The sequence below is a fragment of the Vombatus ursinus genome, unplaced genomic scaffold, assembly GCF_900497805.2.
Source record: "Vombatus ursinus unplaced genomic scaffold, bare-nosed wombat genome assembly UNPS02014830.1, whole genome shotgun sequence".
In the NCBI taxonomy this organism is placed as follows: Eukaryota; Metazoa; Chordata; class Mammalia; order Diprotodontia; family Vombatidae; genus Vombatus; species Vombatus ursinus.
Window position 1 is genome coordinate 48,855,276 of NW_020954608.1, and position 27,158 is coordinate 48,882,433.

The 27,158-nt window shown below is 34.9% G+C and overlaps 1 protein-coding gene across 1 annotated transcript in view; it reads left to right on the forward strand.

Moving 5' to 3' along the window:
* Positions 1-27,158, forward strand: part of SLC15A5 (solute carrier family 15 member 5) — a 134,930-nt gene that overhangs the window by 97,158 nt on the left and 10,614 nt on the right. The window contains exon 7 of the mRNA XM_027838583.1: positions 1,222-1,353. Within this exon, the coding sequence (XP_027694384.1) occupies positions 1,222-1,353 (132 nt within the window). The remainder of the gene's footprint in view (positions 1-1,221; positions 1,354-27,158) is intronic.

Here is a 27,158-nt window from a genome sequence, read left to right on the forward strand (position 1 = left end):
TTTTTTGCCTGTGTTTCTAATACCAGTCCTTACATGGTATCTGGCACATAGCAAACACTTAATAAAGGTTTCTTGATTGACGGCTAAGTTCTCCCTTTTTGTGGTCTCTGCCTATTCAAAATCCACAAGAAGAGTATGGCTGGTACAGTCTAAAGTTAAAATCTATCAAGAAAAATGTACTTTAACCCCACCCCCTTCCTACAAATGGCAAACATTTACTATAAATTTTTTTCTATTTTTTTAAAGTTATTTATATTTTGTTCTCTTGTAGTACCTTAAAGTGTCTTGCTCTTGATACAAAATCAAGACCAGCTATAATTTCTTTGCGATGTGTTTAGGTTCTCAATTATGAATAGACAGTGGTGGAGATTCATGAAAAAGAGACAGTGAATAGCTTGCATTTACTCAGGATTTGAACTCTGGTCTCCTTCACTCCAAGTCTTTCCACTGATTCACCTAGTGTTGACCAAGGAAAGGTGACAACCATGGGGCCAGCAGGAAGCAGCAAGTGAGTAAAAATACTCATCTTCTGAAGATGGGGGCCAGAGGAAAAAAGTTCTTCATCCTTTTGTTTCCATTTTTCCTCCTTAGACCCTGTGAAACTGAGACACAAACAGTCACTTTAATGTTGGGAGAAAGGAATTATTCCAAAGATTCATTGTGTCCTCGTTGCTCTGCACTAACTCTAGATGAGTGGTCAACTCAACAAATCTAAAAATACAAACACACAACCTAGAGTCTGACACAGTGCTTTGCATGTAGTAGAGAGTCAATAAATATATAGTGATTTTATTTTTTTAAAAAGATTAAGTTTCTATATTCAACTTAATATAAATAGAATCCCCAGTATCATGGTGCTAGAATGGGGCACAAAGGGTTGCCTACCTCAGTGTAGAAATGTATTAAAAATTACAATTTTAACAAATTGTGGGAAGATTTCCTGAATATTGTAAGATTCTTATTAACTAACCCACTTCTCATAGCCTGACAAAATCATATTCTGCTGGATTTTAACCCTTGTAGACATTGACAAATAATAGTTAAATGATTTAATACTTAGTAGCAAACTTCACATAAACTACTCTTCATTTTGACACCACTACCCCCACCCCACTATGATATTTTATCTGGGATTTAATTCAATAGAATTTAGGCAATATCTGTAACAATGTTTTGGGGTGCAGATTTTCCTGAATTCTGCCTTTTTCTTGCCTCTGTAAGGTTCTGCAATATCATATAAGCTCATACCAAGTAAAGTCAGAGGAATCTCCATGAATTTTTTGGCTTTATTTAATGGATTTGGTTGCTTCGTGGGGGCACTGATGGTGAAAGTAGTATATACAACTTCAGAAGGTATGTTAATGATTAAATTCAATTTAACATCTATTAAGCACTTCTATATATTGATCCTACTGACTAAGGGATTGTTAGGTGAAACTTAAAACTGCATAGGGGCTGCACTAGTTCCTGTTGATTCCAATTGATCTGCTTTTGCAATTAAGATAGAATTAAGATAGGAAATAGACTCTTGGTGTATTAATTAAATTTCTGTGAATTGTTTTTCTTTTGATAGGAAGAAGTAATTACAGAATGTCACTTCTCTTGCAGACTTGTTTACCATGTGCTTTGGTGTACTTTATAACACAATGACTAGCATGTATACCTAATAGACCTGTCAATATAGCTTTGTTCTATAATACCTATCCATACCATCATAGGAGTAGACCATCTTTGGAGACCAGATGTAGCTAACGTAATACCTTGTTGCAGAATTTTTCAGAAAGCATACTGCTAAAAGAAAGGCTGATGGTTGAGGAGCTGATCTGGGATATTTGATCACTTAGAGAATTTTGTCAATAGTTTAACCACCACAAAGCATTTTTTGCCACTTACGGGGAAGTCCCAGTAGTTTCTTCAGCCCTGACAAGGTGGAAGTCCCAAGAAAGTGCAATGCTCTTTGTAATTACCAGAGCATCACTGACTTTAACTCCATCTCTCTACCTAAATAGTGGTTCATTGTCAAGTTTGTGGATCTATGTGATTAAAAGGACCTCCGAACCCCAACTCACAGGCAAAACACTGTCATCTTTTGAATTTAGTGTATTTCGATGATTTTTAGTCACATGACCATGGCATAATTTTTTTTAACAACTTTAGACTGAAGTAGACAAATGTGCTTAGATACTTCATGCTGCACTTACTTTTAGCATAGACTCAATTAGTAAATGGTAGTGCAAAATGATTAAACAGTCACACAGCATCGTTTTACCATGTCTTTACTTATGTACCTTTCACTACCATCACTTCTCTGCCACATTTACATCTTCCCACTTCCTCTCTTGTTTTCCAACCCAAAAGATCTTAACTATTTTTCAAGACCAATCTCTTTTGTCACAATTACACATCATTCAGATTTGTTGTTGTTATTTACATTGTCTAATTGTTGTATATATTGTTTTTCTTCTGATTCTACTTCTATTACTTCACTTTATTTTCACATAAACCTTCACATTCTTCCCTGAATGTATCCTATTCATCATTTCTTGTGGCACAGTAATATTCCTTTAAATTCTTATACCATAATCCATGCCGTAATTGATAAACATTTTGTCATCTGCCCTGTCACCCCCAATCTCTTCCTTTCCATTTCTTGCTCTGTGAATGGTAATCCAATTAATATTACCACTGGTATTGGAAAGAGTGTGGCAATCAACTTCTCTGTGGTTCCACTCAGAATCCCTATAATTCCCCAGACCATTCTTCCCTTCTCTGGCAACCACTACCCTAAATGTGTTGTCTCTCCCATTAGAATATAAACTTCTTTAGGGCAGGGACTGTATCATTTGGTATTCATTATCCCCATCACTCATCACTTAAAAAGTGCTTAAGAAACGCTTTTAAAAATGTGTTCACTTACGGTCAACTAACTTTGTGTCCAATTCTTTGCTACAAAAACTGCTACAGTGATTATTTCGATGGTGACCTTTCTTTCTATCTTCTACAACCTTGAAGTATATTTCTCACAGTAAAATCTGTTAAAACAGACTTGGACATTTTAATCACCTTTTTAAAGCATAATTTCAAATTATTTTCTAAAATGGTAGGACAAATTCATAACCACACCGATATTGTATTAGTGTGCCCCCTCAACTTTGATTATTTCCTTCTTTTGACATGTTTACGATTTGCTGGGTGTGATTTGAAATGTCTGAGTTATTTTGAATTTCATTTTCCTTAATATTAATGATTTGAAGCATTCTTTCACATGATTGCTTATAGTTTGCTATTCTTTAGAGAACTATTTGTTTAATTCCTTGACCATGAGGGAATTACTCCTGGTCTTCTATATTTTTTATTATTTCCTATTTATCTTAGATATCAGACAATGAGCAAAGACATTCAATGGGGAAAAAAAATTTCCCCCAATGGACAGTTTCCTCTTTTCTACCAGTGGTATAGATTTTATTAATGGAAAAGCATTTTAATTCCAAATAATCAAAATTATCTGTTTTTTTCTTTCTTTTATAATCTCCTTGATCCACTGTTTAGCTAAAAATTATTCCCCTTGCCATAATTGTGAAAGGTACCTAGTCTTGTCCTCTTCTCACTTTTGTAAGGTTGATCTTTTATATTCAAATTAGTATCCATTAATGCTTATCATTGCAGGTATTACAAAGTGTTAGTATATTTTTATATTACATACATTGTTAGTTAGTAATTTCTGTCTAATTACTTTCCAATTTTCATAACAATATTTGTCAAAAAATGAGTTCTTTCACAATAGATTAAGTTCTCAGTTAATGGAACAAAGGTTTTTGAGGCAGATTCTTTCTAGTTCTGTCTGGGCACTCTACTCATGTTTTATATTTTTTAATCAAATAGTTTTTTATTATTATAATATAATTTGATAATTTGATAATATAATTTGATTATATTATAATTTGAAGTGATCCCTTCATTCCTACTTTTCACCCTCTATTTATTTTGATATTTTAGGACTTTAGTTCCTCCAAATGAACTTTGCTATTATTTTGCCTAGTTCTATAGAGTGTTTCCTTGGCTGTTGGATATAGTTCCAAATCTATAAATTAATTTGAATAATAAAATTATTTCATTACATTAATTTTGCTCAAATATAGGCATTGAATAGCTGTCCAAATATTTAGTTTTCCTTTAATTCTGTAAAGTGTATTTTAAACACACACACACACACGAGAAATATATCCTATGTATGTCTTGGTAGATTAACATCCAAGATATCTTATGCATTTTGAAGTTATGCTTAAAGAATTTTTTCATCATTTTCTATGCTTTTTTAATGCTATACAGAAATGCTATTATGTTTGGATTTATCTGGCCTGTGAAAATATTAATATCACAGTTTTTTTTCCTTTAACAGCCTGAAATTTTCTAAGTAAACCTTCATATGAAACCTGCAAAAAGGAATATTTTTCTCCTATCTTTAATGTAGATCTCTTGCCTTATGTATATGTTAAAATTATATAATGGCAGAGCAAGGTGACACCTTTGCTTTACCCCTAAACTTACTTTGGGAAATTTTCAGTTTATGTCCATTGCTAATAATTCTAACTATTGGTTTGTATACGCATGTTTATACATATGCATGTGTGTATACATATATGCATACTTACATGTATAAACTTTTAATTTTTGGAAATCTGATCTCTCTATCTCACACAGGCTGGAAGTGCAGTCACTCAGATGTCTAATTTCACTACTAATCTGTGTATAACTATGGTAAAATTTAGATAGTTTACTATCAAAACATAAGTAATCACATAAACAAGGTTAATATGACATTTTATCTTATTTTTTAAAATCTTCATTTGCCTGTACTTTTTAGAATTTTAGCATAAATGAATGTTGCATTTTGCCAGATACTGTTTTTTCTGCATTTGTTTCTATAATTGTATGATTTTGGGGTTTTTTTTTTTGTTTGTTTGTAATACTGTATATATGCATATGGGTGTCTGTATATTCCAATGATTTTTTTGTTGGGATTTTATTTACATTTTAAAATAAGTATTCATTAGTCATATTGGTCCAGGCTTCTCTTTCCATGCTTTTTGCTTCTCTGGGTTAGTTATTAGGATAAATTTTCTCTCATAAAGGAAATTTAGGAGAATCCTTCCTCAGTTATTGAAAATAATTTATAGAATAGAGGATTTTATTATTCTTTAAATATTGATAAGACTCATGTAGTAAATGTACTAACTTGTTGATTTTAAAGGTTTGTAAATTACATGATCAATTTATTAATCCTCTTATTCAATTTTGTTAAATATTTTCAGAAATAAATTTTCCAATGAAAACTGTATCCCTGAAATTTTGACACATTGGTTCATGATTATTTTTCTCTTTCACATAATTGTTAAATGCTTTCATGATTTTTCTTTTGAGCTACTTATTATTCAAGGTATTGTTACTAATTGTATATCAAAATCTATATATTTGCTTGTAGTCTCTGTTAACTACTAATGTTATTGTGATGTGGCCTATAAAAGATATGTTTAATATTTCTTCTTTTATTATTTTAGTCTCTCTGTGCCACAACATATTGTCTATTTTTAAAGGTACATCTCATGTTGAGAAATACATATTTTTAGTCCCTCAATTCAGAAGATGCCATAAGTCTTTCAAATCTAACTTTTCAGATTGGCTTAGTTCAATATATTTGCTTATCATTCTGCTAGAGTTTTCCAAGTCTGAGAGAGTAACATTAAAGTATCCTAAAAATGCTTTTACAATCTATATAACTATAAAATTGTTACCTTTCCCTTGTGAATTTAGATGTTATGCCCTTTTGTGCACATATATATGTTACTGATATTGTGTCATTGTATATGGTTCCTTTAATGATAATATATTTTACCTGTTTATGTCTCTTGACTTTTGTAATTTTTAAATTTACCTTGTCTGATAGCTAGAAGAAAAACATTACATAATTGATAGGAAAATGTCCTCAAAGCCAGGATGACTGGATTCAAGATCTGCCTCTGAAACATGTGACCCTTTGTAAACCACAACTTCTGAGTTCTCTATGCAACTTTCTAACACCATAAATTTCAGAAAAAGTGCTGACCTGCATCAGTCAAAAGAGTTTCCATATTCAGGACTTCCCTATACTAGTGAAATTACAAGTTCAGCCCCTATTCTTATCCATAGCCTGATCATGTGATTACAGGTACTGATTTTTTGTAATCTCTGATGCATACTAAATTTTGTTTTAGCATCTCATTTTAATTATGTATGTATATTTATTTTTAATATATTTCTTGTATGCAACAATTGCTCTTTGAAATTACTACCACTGGAGTTTGTCAAACAATGGGCTGGGCATGGTCAGACCTGTGCTATAGGAAAATCACTTTAGCAGCTATTTGTATGGTAGATTCTGGTAGGAAGAAAATTAAGGCAGAGAGACCAGTTAGCAAACTATTGTAATTGTCCTGGTGAGAAGTTGATAAGGGATTAAACTAACCCCTATTACCATGGAGACATTCTCCACTGTTTGGGCCCAGTTATCTACTCAGTTGTTTGCCTTAGGTATTTCTGTTTTGGAAGCTCTGGTTTCTGACCTATTTTCCATGCTAATATCTTCTTTGAAAAGTTTTACTTTTCTATTGAACAATTCAGGATTTACTTGCCATTATTCAGTGATTCCTGGATAGTCAGCAAAAGTTTCTTTGTCAGTCAGGGCTTTGAGTTCATTTTCCTTCAAAGTATAATATTTATTCAATATGTTAACAGACTTTTAAAAAAATTCTAACTCATTTTCTCTTCTGTTTTATGAGTTTTACAGTTGGTTGGTTTGCTTGAGAGTTTGTCTTATTCCTAGCCTTTCTCAATTTTTTTTGTTATTATACTTTGTTTATTTTCTAGTACTTTATCTCTTGCTTCCCTACCCACTCTTTGACTATTCTCCTTGACTCTCCTCTGTCAACTTCTGTGACATATACAATTTCTCCAAGACAAACTCATGAGACTAGGCTTTTTATTCCCTCCTGATTGTAGTTTTGTAGGCCCACTTTAGTCTCTGTCCAAATAAACATGTTAGGGAAAAGGACTGCCTCTGGTTAGGTTTCTAGTCCCCTTTCTCTTACATATGGAAGCAATGTTTTTAGTTGCCTCTGTGCTGCCACAACTTCTGCCCTCACCCTCAAGTTATCCTCCCTTTCTTTTTTATGTATTGACTTCTATTTCTCAAGGGGAACCAGAACTGGGCTACCACAAACAGATAATGAAACCGTGCAAGCCTATGTTTTGTTTTAGCCAGCCAAACCTGCCACATAGGATAGCATGAGAGGGGGGTTGGTGAGTCAGAGTTTTAGGTATTTCATTTCTCTGATGTTATTTCATAAAGCTTTGTTCCTGTGCAGTGTATATCTCTTCTTATCTTTTAGATTTAGTTTTAATTACACTAGACTTGGCTCATATTTCCTTCCTTTGAGGTTGTTAGGTTGAAAAAGTTATGCTGAAAACAACTGTGCCATCTTGGAGATCTCATCATAGCTTTGCTTTTCACAGCTTTGACACTATGTCATTTGGTGCATATATATTTAATAATGTTATTTTTTTTCATTATCTATGCTGCCTTTAAGCATAATGTAGTTTCTTGGGTTTTTTTCTCTTGACATTATCAATTTTTATTGTTGCTTTATCTGAAATCATTATTGTACCTCCTGCTTTTTTTAGAGTAGCCTGAAGCTATGCAATCTATTTTAAAGAGACAACAATTGCTACAACAGTAAGGAGTTGTAGAATACACAATGGAGGTATATTTTTTTAAATGTTATTTTAAGAAATCCTTGTGTGAGTTCTTTTGTAAGCTCTATAATAACCTCAAAATTTATCTTTTTTTTTAAATATGGATTTTCCTATATGGGTATGCTTGAGGCAATGTGTGATGGAGGCTCACTCTGATGTTATCCTTGGGTTCCTTATAGAGAGTGAAACTGCCTTCTAATAAGATCCTTTCTATAATTTAACTTAGTTTCTTTGGATTGGGTATAAATCTTACAGAAAATTTTTCTCTTTACAAAACAATATAATATTGAATTGCCCATTAATTATACTCATTTCCCAATATACTGTGAAAGTTGCAGTATATTGTTACTGTTTGCTATTATTTAGGAACAGATGACATGCTGGGTGTGATACAAAAACAAACTGAAACATAATCATGTTGATAATCACAGCAGGTCTTTCATTTTGGGGCAGTCAATGAAAGAAAGTGATTTCAGCAGGATAAGTCAAAGAATGTATTCTGGTCATAGCAACATTTTGATTTATCAATGTGTATAGTAAAATTATCCAAATTAACACTTTAGAATTGGGGGTGGGGAAAGGAGGGAAGGAAAGGAAGAAGGAAGGGAGGAAGAAAGGAAGGAAGAAGGGAAGGAAGGAAGAAAAAAGAAGGAAGAAAAAAGGAAGGAGAGAAGGAAAAGGAAGGAAGGAAAAAAGGAAGGTAGGAAAAAAGAGAAGGAAGGAAGGAAAATGAAGGGAAGAATGAAGGAATGAAGAATTTATTAAGTACCTACCATGAGCTTAAGAGGACAACTAGGTGGCTCAGTGGATAGAGTGCCAGGTCTGAAGAAAGGAAGACCTTAGACACTTACTAGCTGAGTAACCCTAGGCAAGTCACTTAACACCTCAGTCTCCTCATCTGTGAAATGAGCTGGAGAAAAAAATAGAAATGGCAAACCACCCCAGTATCTCTGCCAAGCAAACCCCAAATGGTGTCATAAGGAGTCAGACATGACTGAAAATGACTAAATAACAATACCATGTGATTAATAAATGACAGTGTACTAAGGCACTGTGTTGAGTGTTTTATAATATTATCTGTTTTGATTCTCGTAACAAAACTGGGAGATAGGTGCTATTATCCCAGTTTCACAGTTGAGGAAACTGAGACAAACAGAGTTAAGTGTCTTTCCTAGAATCATATAATTAGTAAGTGTCTGAGGTAATATTTAAATTCAGTTCTTTCTGACTCCAAGCCAAGCACTCTATACACATCAGTTGCCATCAGTTGCCCCGGAAGGGTCCTTACAAACCATTTAGCCCAACTTGTAAGCCAAAGTAACATCCCTCACTGATGGCCATCCTCTTTCTACTTGAGTATGGGAAATACCTGGAAGCACATTACTATTTTAAGCAGTCTGCTACATTAAATGTAGTTTAAATTATAAGAGATCACTTTTATTGAGTTTAAGTGGACCTCTTCAAAATCATTAATTGGGTCATTTGGTAACATCTTCCCTCAAAAGCTACATAAAATATATCTAACATCATGGATTTTTTTTAATACCAACCCTATGAGGTTGTTGAAACAAATACAATTCCCATTTTTACAGTCAGAGAAGTTGAAGCTGAAAGAGATGTTAAAAACTTACACACCATCACATGAGAATAGCAAGTTACAACCCTGGGTTTAAACCCAGTCATTCTGAATCCAAGTCCACTGTTCTTTTCAATACTACCTCATATTTGTAGTAATGAAAGACCATCATAGTGGACCCTCATCATGCAGAGAAGGAAATTAAAGTGTTCAGAGAAACTTAGTTGACCCAAGTTACATAGTTACTCCCTTATTCAGAAGATATTCCTTTAAATTCTTAGGAGATAGTTATCACATTCTCCATACATTTTCTCTTCCTGCTAGATGAACCCAAACTCTTTGAATGTTTCTCATATAATACACTAGCCAAACTATTCATCTTACATAACAGCCATTTATTTTTGCATTCTAGTCCCCCTTGAAATGCAGTACAGAAAACCCAAACACAGTACCCTAACTATGCATTGACTAGTGATAGAATATCAACATTATACATGACTCCACCAATCTCCACACATATTTCCATCATATCCACAAGGAAATCATGAAAGAATTTCTCAGATGCTTCACTGAAATAATAATACATTATATTTGTGGTCTTTTCTTGGTTTATAAATATCTCAAAAAAGTAAAAGATTCAGAGTAAGTTTATTCAGAGTAAGCCCCTGGTGACTCCTATGGATGCTTTTCATTCATTTCACAGATATTTATTCAACAAGTGTTTAATTAAGATAACTTAGGTAGGCCACTTAAATTCCTCATTTATAAAATGCAAATGGTAATACCTGCTCTTTCTACCTCAAAAGAATGTTATGAGATAACAGATGCAGAATCTAAGCTCCTTGAGGTCAGAAACTTTGACCTCATATTTGCTTCATATCCCCAGCATCTAGCACAATGCCTTACTCATAATCAATGCCTAACAGATTATTAATTGCCTTTGAATGTATGTGAAAATACTTTGAAAAGTGCAAAGTGCTACAGCAACTCCAGAGATTTTATTATTAATAGCTAATCAAACACTGTGATGATCAAATTAATTTAAAAACCAGGAAAGTGAAATACAACTTATCCTAACAACCATAGTGATTTTTTATTAAATTGGCCAACATAAAGTCATCAGTTGTTGAGAGCAGACACAGACAACGTGTGAACCACATCTCTCATCCTTGAATTTCATATTTGGATTTTTAAAAAAAACCTTTTATGGCTTCATAATGTCAGCTGAATGTATGTGTGGTTTTTTTCTTATTGGCAAAGTTGATCAGTTATCACAACCTCACAGGCTCTAGGCTGCATTACTCATTTTTAGCACCACGACAGAAAATAGTGTGAATGCGGTAAATTCAAACGTATTCTTGAAATTTGACTGTGCAGACAGATAACTGTTAGAGTGACATTTTCAGTACAAGTGAGAAAACTGATCCTTCTGGGATCTTCAGCTCTCAAAGCTTTAAGAGAAGATTCAAGACTAAACCCATCCTCCTACACTAATCATTTCAGGAATAGTTTAGCAATAGAATAGCAGTGCAAGTATAAGGAAGTGAAGAAGTCAGTCAAACTGCTTATTTCTACTGTATCCCATTAGCAACAGTATCAATTTTCTCATACTTGTGAGTTCCAACTTACCCTTGCGACATAAATAACAAAATAGAATTCAGGGGAAATTATGTCTTAGTTACGGACACACTGATAATAGAAAAAGTCCAAAGCAAAATACCTAAGAGGAAAAGGGTAATTGGATATAAGAAGAGGCCAAGAGATGCACCCCCTTACCCCTCCTTTGCCATCTCCTCAAAGTTCAGAGGAGGAACAAAGAATCTAGGTATTTAATTTCCATCAAAATCATATTTTAAAAAAATTAGTTCCTTTTAAAACTCTCATTTGAATATCCATCAATTTTAGGGGCTGCTGACAGGTATGTCAGCATGAATCACTGAGTCACTTATAAAATAGGAACTTGCTGCTAAAATAAACTTGAAAAAAATTGTATATAAAGAAAAGTAGTGGGTCAGGATTCATAGGCTTGTTCCTGCTTTCAAGGTATATATTCTTTTTTACTTTAAATTCAGCATTTTCCCTCAAAGTTCAACTTCTAGATCCTGGCTAAAGTGAGAAGAAAACTGGAGAATTCGTATAATGCTACTCAGAGATCATTTATTCCAATTCTTTCATTTCACAGATAAGGAAACTGAAAACCAGTAAGGGAAAGTGGCAGCTAGTTAGTATAGTAGATAGAGTCCTGGACTTAGAATCAGAAACACTGGAATTCAAATCATAAGGGAAATTTTTTTTAATATTAATTATATTCTTCTCAAAAGTCAAAAGTAAATGTTTCATATAACTTACATGAATAAGAAAATAAATTGTCAATAAAAACAAAAATAAGGGGGAAGTCTAATTACACCTTACACTACCTTGCATTATTTAAATTCATTAAATTTGTTTCAAATAAGTTGGGGATTTATTCAATCATATATTCATTCAGCTAATAAATACTGAGCACCTATTATGTTCAAGACACTATTTATTGTAACATAAACAAAACCTATGCTAATGATCACTTAAAGAGTAGGAATCTTTAGAAATACTTGACTTACATTTAATATTGACAAGTGCCTTTAATTAATGCTAATATAATTCATACTAGCCAGAGGTATTATTAGGCTATTTACAAAGTATGATTTTCTGCTTAAAGTTGTAGGGTAATAGAGTTGAAAGGGGCTCTGTATATTATCTACTACAAGGGTCCTTAACCTGGGGTCCATGAACTTGCTTTTAAAATTATTTTGCTAATTGTATTTCAGTATAACTGGTTTCCTTTGTAATCCTATGTACTTTATTTAAGCATTTAAAAATAATCTACAAGGGGCAGCTAGGTGGCACAATGGATAGAGTATGGACCCTGAAGTCAGGAAGACCTGAGTTCAAATCCTGCCTCAGACCAAACACTTGACACTTACTAGCTGTGTGACCCTGGGCAAGTCACTTAACCCCAATTGCCTAAAAAATAATAATAATCATAATAATCTACAAAGGGGACCATAGGCTTTGCCAAGCCATGACCAAAAAAAAAAAAAAAATTATGAACCTCTGCTCTACTCTCATTCCCCATTTCAGAGATGAAGACACCAAGGCCAAAATGATGAAGTGACTTGCCCAGGGTCACTGGGCAACTAGTTGCATTAAAACCAGGAGCAGATTCCAAGTTTACTGGCTTCCAATCCAGTGTTTTCCACTATATTATATTGATATGGTCACTAGGGAGTGATGTTGAGCAAGGCAAATGGAAGGGAATCTTTTTGCACATGTCAAAGGGAATCATCCACCACTCCCTTGCCATAGGCAGGGACCTTATTTTACAACTCATTATTCTTTTGAGTTATGGCTTTCCTTTTAAACTCAACATGGGCTGATTCTAGACTAAGGAAAATGGTTTCCTATTTCTTGGACCTTCCACTTCTGAGGCTTTATCATCTCACATTTCTTAGAGGTATCTTTCCAGAATTGGCTTCCTTTCTTTTTTTTAGTGCTCTTGTTAAACCACACAAAAAACTTATTTCTATTAAATGTACAGCTTTGAATCCCAAGCCACTTTGAGTTAACAAATCCTTTATACTTTAGATCTCCCTTCTTTTCAGGTTATGCACAATAATCAAACAGTGCCCTGTGCCTTTTATGATAGGTTAAAAAAAATTAATCTAAACTGAAAGTCGTAAGTAACAAAAAAGTTTGTAAACCCCAGACTCCTTTCATCTTGGAAGAATGTATTTTCCCAGGGAAAACAGAGAAAGGACAATAGACAGGTGCCATTATTCATAGTGAATGTCTGATATTTTTGCTAGTGCTAGGTCACAATCAGTCTCATCCCCACAACCTATGATCCACACACCTCCTTCTGCTTTCTATGTTTCTGTTTCATTCTAGTGCAATTGATGGAGTATGGACCCAAGCCCATTTGCCTAGGGGCCCTAGAAAACTCCACCTTGGACTCTCCTTGAACTCTCCCACTTGGTCAAGGAAGTCTCTAGCTTTTGCCTGATGCTATAATCCTATCAACTGGCCTTTCATTATCACTTAAACCCAATATCCCAATTCTCTCTTACCTTTAACCTAACCCAGCCCTTTATTGTCTGTTACCTCCTGATGGTCACCTGCCACCTCCCACCCTTTATCCTATCTAAACCCCATTATACCTCACAGTCACTCCCACAAAGATTCTGCCTAGATCTCTTCTCCAGTCACCACAGCCAACTGGCCACCCCCATCAAGATCCTCCCTAGACCTCTCCTCACAGTCACCCCAAACTACTTGGCCACTCCTAGATCCCTCCCACAATCTTTCTGTATATAAGGTCCATCTTGTCTCAGTTAAGGTGCTCAGATTCTTTAAAATCTGGCCCACTTACATTTGTGATACAAATGCTCAGATAAAAATCTCAGACTGAGACTTACTCTAGCCTTCTTGTCAATATGAGCATCACAAATGTTTAGATTCCTTAAGAGTATAGCCAATATGGTAGATCTTTAATAAACCTTGTCTTTGGCTGAAAGAAGGCTTGAGTTGAATTCATTTGGACAGGACCTGCATGTCTTGTTCTCAATATTTTGGGGTCCCAGCATCCCTGAACCTCAACACAACCATCTGGCAGATTCTTATGATTTATCTTTCTTTTTGGAATTTTTTTCAATTATGAACTTAATAAACATCAACAAACATAGTGATGTCACATGTTTTAGCAGTTGCTCCCAATGGCCTGTTTCTGGTGTTTCCTCTTTGATAATGGCTTTCTGCTCCTTCCCACCACCAGCCCCTTTTTCTTCTTTTTTTTAAATTTATTTTAAACTTAAGTACAAAATAAGAAAAGAAAAAAAAAAACATTGCCATTTACACTGCAGAACAGAACAGAGGATTCAATATAAAGAATTTATTTCCATTTCAAGAAAACCTATTTAATAAATACTACACATTGTTTTCAAAGCTGTCCAGCTTTGTTTTCTTGTAGGTTTTCTTTTGTTCTATGCTGTGTATTTTTTACTTTATTTTCCCCTCCCTCTTATGCGGTTTAGGGGTTCAGGGGTGCTGGGACCCCAAAATCACAACACGCGGACCCTCCCAAAAGAATTCGACCCAAGCCTTCTGTCAGTCAAAGACAAGTTTTATTAGAACATCTGTCATATTGGGCAGACTCTTAAGGAGTCTGAACATTAGTAAGCTATTGGCTAGATTTTAGGAATTTGGCAGTGGCTAGATTTTAAGAATCTAAGCATCTTAATGGAGACAAGATGGACCTTATATACAGAAAGACTATGGGAGGGATCTAGGCATGGCCAATAAGGTAATAGAATTCCAGGGGCCTGGACCACAGGGCCAAGGGAGAATGGAGAAATGGCCTGGGGTCATAGGGAGGTCCACAATGAAAGGCCAGTTGACAGGATTATAGCCTCAGGGGATCACCAGAGATTTGGCCATGTAGGAAAATCCAGGGTTTTTCCTTTCTGGGGCCCAGATCCCAACCCCATCACCTCCACACAAGGAAGGCTGCAATTGTGTGTGGATACACACATACACACACACATACATATATGTGTGTCTGTGCATTTCTATGTGTATATACATATATAGTATGTGTATATATATGTATACATGCATATATACATATATACACAGCTATCTATAAACATACATATATATACATATACACTCATATACATAGACCATACTATGCTTATTTCTACTTGTCATCTGTTTCTCTAAAGGTGGATAACATCTTCTTTCATAAGTTTAAGTCTTTCCAGGTTTTTCTAAATCAACCAGCTCATCATTTCCTACAGCACAGCAATATTCCAACCCAATCACATTCTATCTGAGATATTATTTATGAAAGTCTTTTCCTCAATTTTCCTCATTCCTTCCATTCTTGGCTGCATATGTTTTATTTATACAAGAACATTTCAATTTAAAACAATCAAAATTATCCATTTTATATTTCAATAATGCTCTCATCTTATAATATGGTTTAAGGTCTGATACTACTGAATCTGCTTCTTTACATCGTTTTTCCCCTGGTTTTGATGGAGTTGGGATCTGGGCCCCAGAAAGGAAAAACCCTGGACTTTCCCACACGGTCAAATCTCTGGCGTTCCCCCTGAGGCTATAATCCCATCAACTGGCCTTTCACTGTAGCTACACCCAATCTCTCCTCCCTTGTTTTACCTCCCTATGGCCCCTGGCTGTTTCCCACACTTAATCCTAGATAGACTCCATTGTCCAGGTCCCAGGAGTTCTGTTCACCTGAGTTTACTGGTCACTCCCATCCAAATCTCCTTAGGCCCCTCCTCCCATCATCCCAAACTACTTGGCCACTCCTAGATCCCTCCCACAGGCTTTCTGTATATAAGGTCCATCTTGTCTCCATTAAGGGGCTTAGATTCTTATAATCTAGCCACTGCTTAGATTCCTAAAATCTAGCCACTGCTGGGTTTTTTATAATCTAGTCACTGCTTACCCATGTTCAGGCTCCTTAAGAGTCTGCCCAATATGATGGATGTTCTAATAAACTTTGTCTTTGGCTGAAAGAAGGCTTGGGTCAAATTCTTTTGGGCAGGATCTATGTGTTATTATTTTGGGGTCCCAGCACCCCTGAACCCCCAAACCACATTAGTTTCTTTGAAGTTACTGACCTTTTGTCCTTCTACATAAACTTTGTTATTATTTTTTCTAACTCAGTAATATAGTTTTTTTTGTTTTATAATAATTTAATTGGCATGGTATTACTTAAATAGATTAGGTAAAATTATCATTTTTTATTATTTGGCTTTACCTATCCACGAACAATAAATATTGCTTCAATTATTTAGAGCTAACTTTATTTGTACAAAAAGTATTTATGTTTATATTTGCACCCTTCCTGCGTTTCTTTTGGCAGGTATATTCTCGGATATTTTATACTGTCTAGTTAATTTAAATGGCCTAAAACAATATTGAATAATATGGCCGACACATGGTGTAGTTTCCCTATTTTTCTCTTTTGAATAAATCAATTTAGCTTTAATGTTGTCTGAAATCATGATGAATACCCCTGCTTTTTTTAATATAAGTTCTACTCCTGACCTTTATTTATATTTGTGTATCTCTCTCATTTTTATAGTATTTCCTGAAAGCAATAGATTGTTTAATTTTTTAAAAAAATTTAATCTCCTATCAATTTCCATTTTATGGGTAAATTCATCCCATTCACATTCTAAGCTATAATTACTTGCTGTATATTTTCTTTCTTCCTATTTTTCCTCACTATTCTCCTCACTCTATGCCTATCCCTCCTCACTCCTCTGCTTTACTTCTACCCACTACCTTGTCTTCCTATTCCTTAATTTACTCACCCTTCCAAGAATCCCTCTCTCTTTTTTTTTTTTTTGACTAGGCAATGGGGTTAAATGACTTGCCCAGGGTCACACAGCTAGTAAGTGTTATGTGTCTAAGGTCAGATTTGAATTCAGGTCCTCCTAAATCCAGGGCTGGTGCTCTATCCACTGTGTCACCTAGCTGCCCCTAAGAATTCATCTCTTATCCCACCTTATCCTTTTGCCCTCTTATTTCTTTCTGAATTTAGAGTACCCTTCTAGATATATATGTTGTTCTCTCTTTAACCCACTCCTGATGAAAGTAAGACTCCAGCACTACCCGCCTTCCCCCTTACTAGCTTCTTCTGTATCAATTTTTCCTTTTTTGACTCATTTTTATGAGATAATTGCTCCTTTTTCTCTCTTCCTATACAGGTCTTTTTGAGAATCACCCCATCATACTCAGCTCAGCCTAAGCCTTTCTTTCAAACTACCCAAATAAAAATGACAGTCATAAAAAAACTGAGGTTTTCATATATAAGAAGTAAATTATTTGACCTTATTGAGTCCTTTATAATTGGTCCTCAGTGTTTACTTTATATTTCTACTGGATGTTATATGTCAAATTTTCCCTTATGTTCTGCTGTTTTTATCACAAATACCTGAAAGTCTTTCACTTTCTTAAATATCCTTTTTATCTCATTCTCGAATATACTTAACTTTGCTGGGTAAGTTACCCTTGGTCATAACCCCAGATCTTTTGCTCCGCAAAATATAGTATTCCAGGACCTATAGTCCTTCAACATAGTAGCTGCTAGGTCTTGTGTAATCCTTAGTGTAGCTCTATGGTATTTAAATTGGTTTTTTTTCTTGTTGTTTCCAATATTTTTTCCTTAACCTAGGAGCTTTGAAAATTGACTATGATATTCCTGCAAGTTTTTATCCTGGGATCTCTTTCAGGTTGTGATCAGGGTATTTTTTTTTCTTTCTGCTTTGCCTTCTTGTTCTAGATCTTCAGGACAATTTTCCTTGATAATTTCTTATAATATTATATCAAGATCCTTTTGTTAATCATAATTTTCAGGTAGTCTGACTATTCTTATATTATTTCTCCTCCATCTGTTCTCCAGATTAGTTGTTTTTCTGATGAAATTTTTCACCTTCTCTTCTATTTTTTCATTCTTTGATTTTGCTTTATTATTTCTTTCTGACTTAGAATGTCATTAGCTTTCCCTTGCCCAATTCTAGTTTTCAAGGAATTATTTTCTTTCTTGAGCTTTTGGTTTTCTATTTCAAGCTGGCTGACCTTCCTTTCATGATTTTCTTGATGGAGGGGAAAGTGAGCTCACAAAAAGAAATTTAACTTACTAGTGAGGGTAGTTTACAACTCTGGACTGCAGGCCTTGATGTTCTTTGTCCCTTCATGAAAAAAAAATCTGCCCCACAACAAACCATTTATCTGCTAGTTACTTCCCTTCTAATTTCCATCACTCTCCTGCTGATCAAATCCACTGCTGCTCTCAAGCTAAGTAGTGATAAACTCTTTTAACTCACAGTACCCTGAAAAGGGCACTGAACTGTTATACTGTTGTGGTCACAAGCAGTTGCCTTAAGCCAGAAAACTACAAAGCTCTTCATATTGGCTCTCTGGGCAATGTTGATAAACCTATCTACCTCTTCATTCAGTATGCTTTTGCATTGTCCAATCTACCAAGTACACAAGCCTATTCTCACAGCAAAGGGATCCTGCCTCTTTTCTCCCTTTGCCTCTCCATCTCAAAACCAAAGGGGGCAGTAGAGAGGAACCTCTGAAAAGTTTCACCTCGCTCAAACTATAAATGGAGCTAGGGATCAATAGCTCAAACTGTAGCAAAGTTCCGTTCTCTTCTGATCAGCAAGTTCAGCTTTAATCTCTAAGACAGCACCTGAACTCTTCTTGTTAACTGACTCTCCGCCTGGCATCTTCATACTCAGCTTCTGTGGGCTTCTTAACTGACCATAATACTCAAATTAGAGCTTTCTGGTGTGTCTTTCCTTTATGAGGTAAAACTCATGAAATTCACTTTTTCTGGCAAGTAGGAAACCAACGGTTCTTATTTAATCTCTGCATAGTCTCTTAACAGTTATTTGATTCATCCCTTTGGGAGTTTTAAGTTTCCAGACTCTAAAAACAGCCAAATGCAAATGAGCTAAGGGCCTGAAATGCCCTGGAGCCTTGGTTATTTTTCTGCTGTCGAACAGTCCTCTCAGTCATTCATCTGAGAGACAGGTTTTTAATCCAGTCTTCCTAACAGTCTATGTCTTTCCTCATTTTATCTGAATTCTATGTTTCTTTGCACATGGCATTTTCATACAAAATAGTCCTTTTCCTCCTCCTTTTATAGAAATGATAGTGATGATGATGGTGATAATTAATAGTAGCAGTAGCAACAACAGCAACTAGCATTTTTACAGCACTTTAAGGTCTGCAAAGCACTTTACATATGTGAACTCATTTGAGCAACCAAACTATTTATATATGAAGGGGACAGGACCTTAAATTCTTTATAAGAAGATTTCACTATTTTTCTTTACGTAAAAGTACTTTTTTATTTCCTTTTCAGCAACCACTGTGGATCTTCCTCTTTTCTCTCTACACCCTCTCTTTTGATGATCCATCATCACCCATTAGTTCAATTATCACATCTATGAAGATGATTCCCAAATCTGTATATCTAGCCCAATTCTCTTTTCTGAACTCCTATCCTACAATATTTGACTGCTGGATGTCTCCATGTCCCCTAAGCATCTTGAATTTATCATGTCTAAAACAGAACTGATTATCTTCCCTAACTAATCAACCTTTCCTCCAAACTTACTAATTTCTGTTGGAGGCAACACCTCAGGATAAATTCCAGTGGCTCCCTATCACCTCCAGGATCAAATGTAAAGTCTTTTGGCATTCAAAGCCCTTCATAACCTGCCTTGCCTCCCTACCTTTCTAATCTTGTTATACCTTATTTGCTCCTACATGATCTGTGATCTATGGCCTTTTTTCTGTTTCTCTCCATCTCCCAACTCCATACATTTTCATTGCCTGTTTCTCATGCCTAGAATTTTCCCCTTCTTCATCTTTGTTTGCTGGATTCCTTGATTTCCTTCAAGTCCCACCTAAAATTTCACCTTCTACAAAAGTCTTTCTCAATCTTTTTTTTTAATAAATTTATTTATTTATTTATTATTAGTTTTCAACATTCACTTCCATAAGATTTTGAGTTCCAAATTTTCTCCCCATCTCTCCCCTCTCCCCATCCAAAAATAGCATGTAAATTGATATAGCATTCATATTAAACCTATTTGCACATTAATCATGTTGCAAAGAAGAACCAGAACCAATGGGAGAAACCACGAGAAAGAAGGAACAAAAAGAGAGACAGACAGACAGACAGACAGACAGAGAGCAAATAATGTGCTTCAATCTGCATTCAGACTCCATAGTTCTTTTTCTCGATGTGGACAGCATTTTCCATCATAAGTCTCTTGGAATTGTCTTAGATCCTTGCATTGCTAAGAAGAGATAAGTTTATCAAAGTTAGTCATCACACAATGTGGCTGTTCTCAATCATTTTAATGCTAGTGCCTCCCTTCTGTTAATTATCTACAATTTATCCTGTATACATCTTGTTTGTACATAGTTGTTTGTACATTGTCTCCCCAATTAGACTGTGAGTTCCTGGAGAGTAGGGCCTTTCTATTGCCTTTCTTTGTATCCTCAGGGTTTAGCACAGTCCCTGGAACATATTCATGCTTGATAAATGCTTTTTAACTTGTTGACTTCTACAAAGTCCCCTTTCCCTAATGATCACAATGTCAAAGTGGAAAGAAGGGAGAGGGGTTGTTAAGAATCACACAATTTTAAAAACTTATGTTACTATTAGTTTAAAATTTGGTCTTCTAAATGTGAGGTCATTTTCCAAGAATTACAAATTAATTTCTTGCATTTTTTCCTGAAGTACAGTTTCTGAGAAACCAATGATCCTTAGATTATTCCTATACATCCTGTCTTCTAAGGTCAGTTCCTTTGACTTTTGGAGTACTGAAGATTTTTAAATTGTTGACTTTCTATTTCTGTCCTGCCAAACTTTCTTCACTTTTTCAAAAAAATTCAAATCTGTTGTTCTATTATTTTGCTCTACTATTTTGGAGAGATTCTATATCATATATTCTAAGAGTCTATTCTCTTTGTCACATTGATTTCATCATAAGTACTTTTCCTTTTCCATTCTATTTATTTTCCTTTTAAAAAAAATTCTCTTTTGTACCATTCCAGAGTCACATGTAACTTATTATCATGTTTCTCTATCAAGGGGGGTTTGGAGGTTCACTTTCCTTGACAAGAGAATTGTTGTTCATTGTTATTGTGACCTGATCTAAAATATTTGTTCATTTTTCCTTCTTTATCTTCACTGTTGGTTTATCTTGTTTAGGGGCAGACCTAGATCCACTACTTCCCTCGGGGACTATCTTTCACCTTGTATCTTCTATTCCCAGTAATTTACATGCTATTTCATCCTGCCTCCTTCCACTGATGTGGGATACATTTTCCCTTATCCAGGCTCCTATAGCATGATAGGCTTAGCCTGCTTAAGTTGAGTGGTGTAGTGGCTTGACTATGTCCTGGCTGTAGGAAAATTCTGTGAGGGCTAGGGAAGAGAGAGAATTGCAACTTGATTTATTCTCCTTTTCTTGCAAACATGGAGGTTCTTTCCCCTCTAACCAATTTTACACTTCTGGGTCTTTATACCACTTCACATTTGTGCCCTCTTTTCTTTTGAAGGGAGCATAGTTTCTCCATCTATTATGTGATGTGGGTGGAACAGATTGAGTGAATGCTATGAGGTGGCAGAATAAAGGCCACCATAGTCAAAGTTGAAAATGGAAATCTATCAGATTATATCTCCTGGGTGTATCAAGAACAGGCAGGCTTGGAGTGACTATGGTGAGTAATATCTTTGGGAAGCTGATTCTTAATTTTTTCCTATTCTTATTTTTTTCCTATTCTTACTAAATTTTTACTTACTATAACTTTGACACATTTTAGTTTTCTTTAACTCATGGAGTGAAGGAGTTATTCTACTAAGAACTTATACTGTCATGTTGTCTATCAATCGCCTATCAAGAGACTGCACAAATACATTTATCTTTTTTAAAAGGGTATAATTTTGCCTATCCAAACAAAAAGCACATAAGAAAGTAAAAGGTTTATGAACATGGCTAATGGGGAAATTTGTTTTGCATGGCTATACATATTTGTATTGGGTTTTGTTCTTCCCTTTTCAATTGGTGGGGAAAGGGGAGGGAAAGAAAGAGAATTTGGAACTGAAAATTAAATAAAGTTGAAAACAAATTTAAATATTCATGAAAAAATAAATTAGAATATCTTAGGGGTTGTCTCAATTATCTGGATTTTTGCTAGGTATTAGCACCATATTGCTAAGCTTTAGAATTTATAAACAAACATTTATCAAGAACATACATTGTATTTCTGGCTTTTTTCCTTAAATTTTATTGAGGTGTTTTATTTTTATATCACATTGACAGAATATTCTCATGTCTCAAGAGATCTCTTTTAACAAGGTTAAAGCTAATAATGCATCAATCTCATCAATTTCATGGCATGCAATATTTTATATCTTTAGCACATCCCTATGTCTCTATTTTTAAAAATTAACATATATTTTACAATTAGTTTTTTCAAACCTCTAGTGTCTTCAGAAATAAACATGAAGATTTATACAACTCTTGTGGAATTGGATAAGGATAAAATAAGTGAATGTATCTGAAAACATTTCACAATCTATTAAGCACTATATGTATATAACTACTATTATTAGTAATTACTATTATTAAAAGGAAAGTTTTTGATTGCCAATAGTTCAATAAATGATTTTTAACAATCATAAAAAGCAAATTAAAGAATATTTTTCCTAAGCTTTGTAAGTTCTAGGCAAGGAGGATTTCAGTGATTTTGAAGGATACCTATTATCTTTTATCAATAGATGCTCTATCCAAAAATACAGATTAGTAATTAGATATGCTGTGAAAATACTAAACCTAAAATATATTATAGGTATTAATGAATACTGCATTTTGTAACAGGTCTTCAGTATTCAAAAATCATACTTAACAAAAATTATCAAGTACCTACTGTGATCAAGATACAAGGAAAGCATTGGGGGCACATAAAGCTTAGTTAAAACAAAGTTCAAATTAATTCAATTCAACAAATATTTCTTTAAAATACTATGTGAAGAGTTTCTTCTTAAAATGGCAACATAAAATGTCATAGAGAAGCTTAATTCATCTACATAAACTGCAATAAATGTATGGAAAAAGGCTCCAGAATGATTAAAGATAAAACTGGAAGGAAACAGAGTAAGCACTCCCATCCATTCAAGAACTGCACAAAACGATGGCCAGAAGTTAAGAAGGCAGGGAAAGAGGTTTTATCAGGGAAGCCAGCATGAGTCTAGGTAAACATGGAAGGTAGAGGAGGCCAGAGGAGGGGACATACCAGGGAAGCCAGCACAAATTCCAATAAATAAGCCTGAAGCCATTGGAGTCAGGAAGAGGAGCTAACCTAAGGCCCCCAGCCAGGCTCCTGCAAACAAACCTGAAGCCAAGTTAGCACTCTAGATAAGAAGGTCACACATCACTGTGTGCTCCAGTAGGGGTCCTGAAAGCAAATCCCAACTCTGGCCTGTAAGAACAGAAATGGAAAGAACCAGCCCAAAGAGATAACTTTGAAGGGAGACAGGGCCTGGCTATGTGTTCTTCAGAACACTGGAAACTAAAGCAGATGACAAAGCCAACTCAAAACTGGTGCCAACAGTTCCCTGAGGCTAGGGCCAGAAAAGTTGTTTAGGGGACATGAGACCAATGTGATCTTCAGCATCTCCCTGGTACTACTACAGGGCACAGATCCAGTTTGTAATTGGGGGTTGTACAAAGAGAAAAAGAGAATATAGCCCAATGTGCTACCAGAAAACTTAGATGAAAGCCAGGGATTAAAGCAGAGAATGAGCCCTATTACTAGTCACCCCAACTGTATTGGCAGTGATAGCAGCATTGAGAATACCAAGGAGACTGGACCAAAGAAAGACTACCCAACCCATTCAAGAATGCCCAAAAGGCCTGCATCACAAGCAAAACCCAAATCGAGAACTAAGGCTGAACGTATGAGTACACTAACTCCAATGAAGACATACTTTGAGTTAAGAAAGGACCAAGAGTTAAATCCAGAAGAGGAAAGTAACTTCAGAGTAACCAACTCAACTGTAAGCAGACTCTTAAAAAAAGAAATCAAGAAAAGAAGGAAGGAAGGAAGGAAAGAGGGAAGGAAAGAGCCATAAGAACTACAAGAGTGGTTGGAAGAAATGAAACAAGAGATTTTTTTAAAAGGAAATTATAAATTAAGATTTCAGGAGGAAAAAAATAAATAGGCAATAAATATCTTAAACAGAAGGTAGAAAATATTACCCAAGTAGTGTACTCCATGAAAAAAAAATAGAAATAATCAACCAGAACTTAATGACTGTGTAAAATGAAAAATATTAGAACAAAGTCAAAAGTTTGAAAAACAGCAAATTTAAAGTTTCTATGATCAAAAACAACTTGTCTGGAAAAGAAGTAAAGGAGAAATAGTTTAAGCATCATCAAAGTCTTTGAAAACCATAACTAAACAAAACACCTGAATGACATATTTCAGGAAATCTTTTTAAAAAAAATAAAAACAACCTGTTTAGACATTTTAGAACCAGAAGGCAAAAGAGAAATTGAAAGATTCTGCCAATCACATCCTTAAAGGAAAAAAAAAATCCCAAAGTAAAAACATCCAGGAATGACATAGACAAAATTCAGATTTTTCCAAGTCAAAGAAAAAATACTGCAATTTGAAAAAAAGAATTAGTTCAAGTATCAAGAAACCACAGTCAGGATCACATAAGTGACTGTACATGATCTCTTCAAACAGTCAAAGGATGTGACTAACCAGTTCTCAAAAGAAGAAAGATATATTACCAACAATGAAGTGAAAAACTGCTCCAAATTACTAGTAAGACAAATGTAAATTAATGTCTTTACATTTTTATACCATTACTTATTTAACCATTCCCAAATTGAAGGGCACCCCATCCATTTCCTGGGCAGCTAAGTGGCACAGTGGATGGAGTGTCAGGCCTAAAGTCAGGAAGACTCATCTTCATGAGTTAAAATCTGGTTTCAGACACTTACTAGCTGTGTGACCCTGGACAAGTTGCTGTTTATCTCAGTTTCCTCTTCTGTAAAATGAGCAGGAGAAGGAAATGGCAAACCACTCTAATATCTTTACCAAGAAAACTCCAGATGAGGTCATGAAGAGTAGGACATGGCTGAAATGGCTGAACCACAACTATCAGTTTCCAGTTCTTTGCCATTATAAAAAGCTGGATAGATAGATACATAGATAGAAGACAAAAAAGGAAAATGACAATTTTTTGGAAAAGCTGTGGAAGGACAGGCACATTAATGTCTGCTATTAGAACTGGGAATTGGTCCAATCAGTTTGAAAAGTAATTTGGAATATCCCAAAAGTTACTGAGCTATAGAATACCACTACTAGGCTTATACATCAAAGAGTTCAAAGAAAAAGGGAATGGGCCTATATGTATAAATATATTTACATTTTTTTCTTTTTTAGGCAATTGGGGTTAAGTGACTTGCCCAGGGTCACACAGCTAGTAAGTGTCAAGTGTTTGGTCTAAGGCCAGATTTGAACTCAGGTCCTCCTGACTTCAGGGCCGGTGCTCTATCCACATATCCATATATTTATAACAGATGTTTTGTTGTAGAAAAGAATTGTAAACAAAGAGGTACATATCAATTGGGAGGTCCCTGATGAAATTATGGTATATAAATATAAAGTAATGTCATGATGCCATAAGAAGTAATGAAAGTGATTCAGAGAACTGAAAAAGACTTTGTAGAATTAATAAAGGGTAGAGTGAGTAGAACCAGGAAAATAATTTATATGACTACAATGTTTTAAAGAAAAATAACTCAAAGATCTAAGAACTATAACCTACATAATGACCAATTATGACTGCAAAAGGCTGATAATAAATTATGCTCTTTCCCCCCATTAAGAGAAGTGATGGACTAGAGGTATGAAATGAGACATACTTTTTCAGACATAGTCAATGGGTAAGTTTATTTTTGTGTGACTGTATGTAGTTGTTACACTGGAAAGCTTTGTTTTTTAAAGGGGAAAGAATTAAGTGGCATTTGGAAAGATAATGATAGTGACAAAAATGGACAAGTATAGAAACTGGACAAAACAGGTAGATTCAATCATTCTGGAAAGCAATTTGGAACTCTACACCAAAAGTTACTTTAGTTGCAGAATACCTCTACTAGGCTTTTACTCAAAGAGATCAAAGAAAGCGGAAAAGGATCTATATGAACAAATATATTTATAGCAACACTTTTTGTTGCTATAGAAACTGGATCTGTGATTTCATTAATATAAGTAACTCCCAGATGAGGAAATCCCCTCTACCTATGTAGGTCAAAGACTTTTCCATGATTTAAACAGTTCTCTAGAGCAGTTTGCAAAATTTGGGAACTTAGGACCCCTTTACAATCTTAAAAACGATTGAGGACCATAGAACACTTTTGCTCTCGTAGGTTGTATCTATCAACACTCACCAAATAAGAAACAAAACAAAACAACAAAAAAAAAAAAACCCAGCCATTTTAGAATATTTAACTTATTTTAAAATAATAAGAAGCCTATTTCATGTTAACATAAGCAACATATTTTGTGAAAAATAAATACATTTTCCAAACAAAAAGAGTGAGAAGGGTAGCATTGTTTTACATATTTTTGCAAATCTCTTTAAAGTCTGATTTAATAGAAGACAGTTAGATTCTCATGTCTGTTTCTACCTTCGTCTATTTATTGCACTGTGTTGTTTGGATTGAAATACATAAAGAAAATCTAGTCTCATGCAAAAATGTAGTTGCAAAAGAGAGAAGTAATAACTTGAGAAGGTGAACACCTCAGCCTTGTATAGCACCTAAGCTTCCCCTTCCAGAACCCTCCCTTTCTCACCCCTACCTTGGCTAGAAGAAAGTTTGGACTTTTTAAAATCAGTGCCCTAGCAATGGCTCCAGAACAGCAACAGATGAGTACAATGAATGCATTAAGACCTGAGGAGAGGCTGGCTATAAGGAGCAAAGGTAATTCAAGGCTCCATGAGGAGCCCAGCAGAAAACCATACCATCCTAAAAGAGGACATCTTGAGATCTCCAAACAAAGGGTTTCTAGGAATTATAAATTATTCCTTTGCCACTTGTGCTCTCTAAGATTGAGTCCACTTTCCCCTGGATTCTGAGAGAGTAGGTCATGGATTTTTGAGGTTTGCTTTGTATCA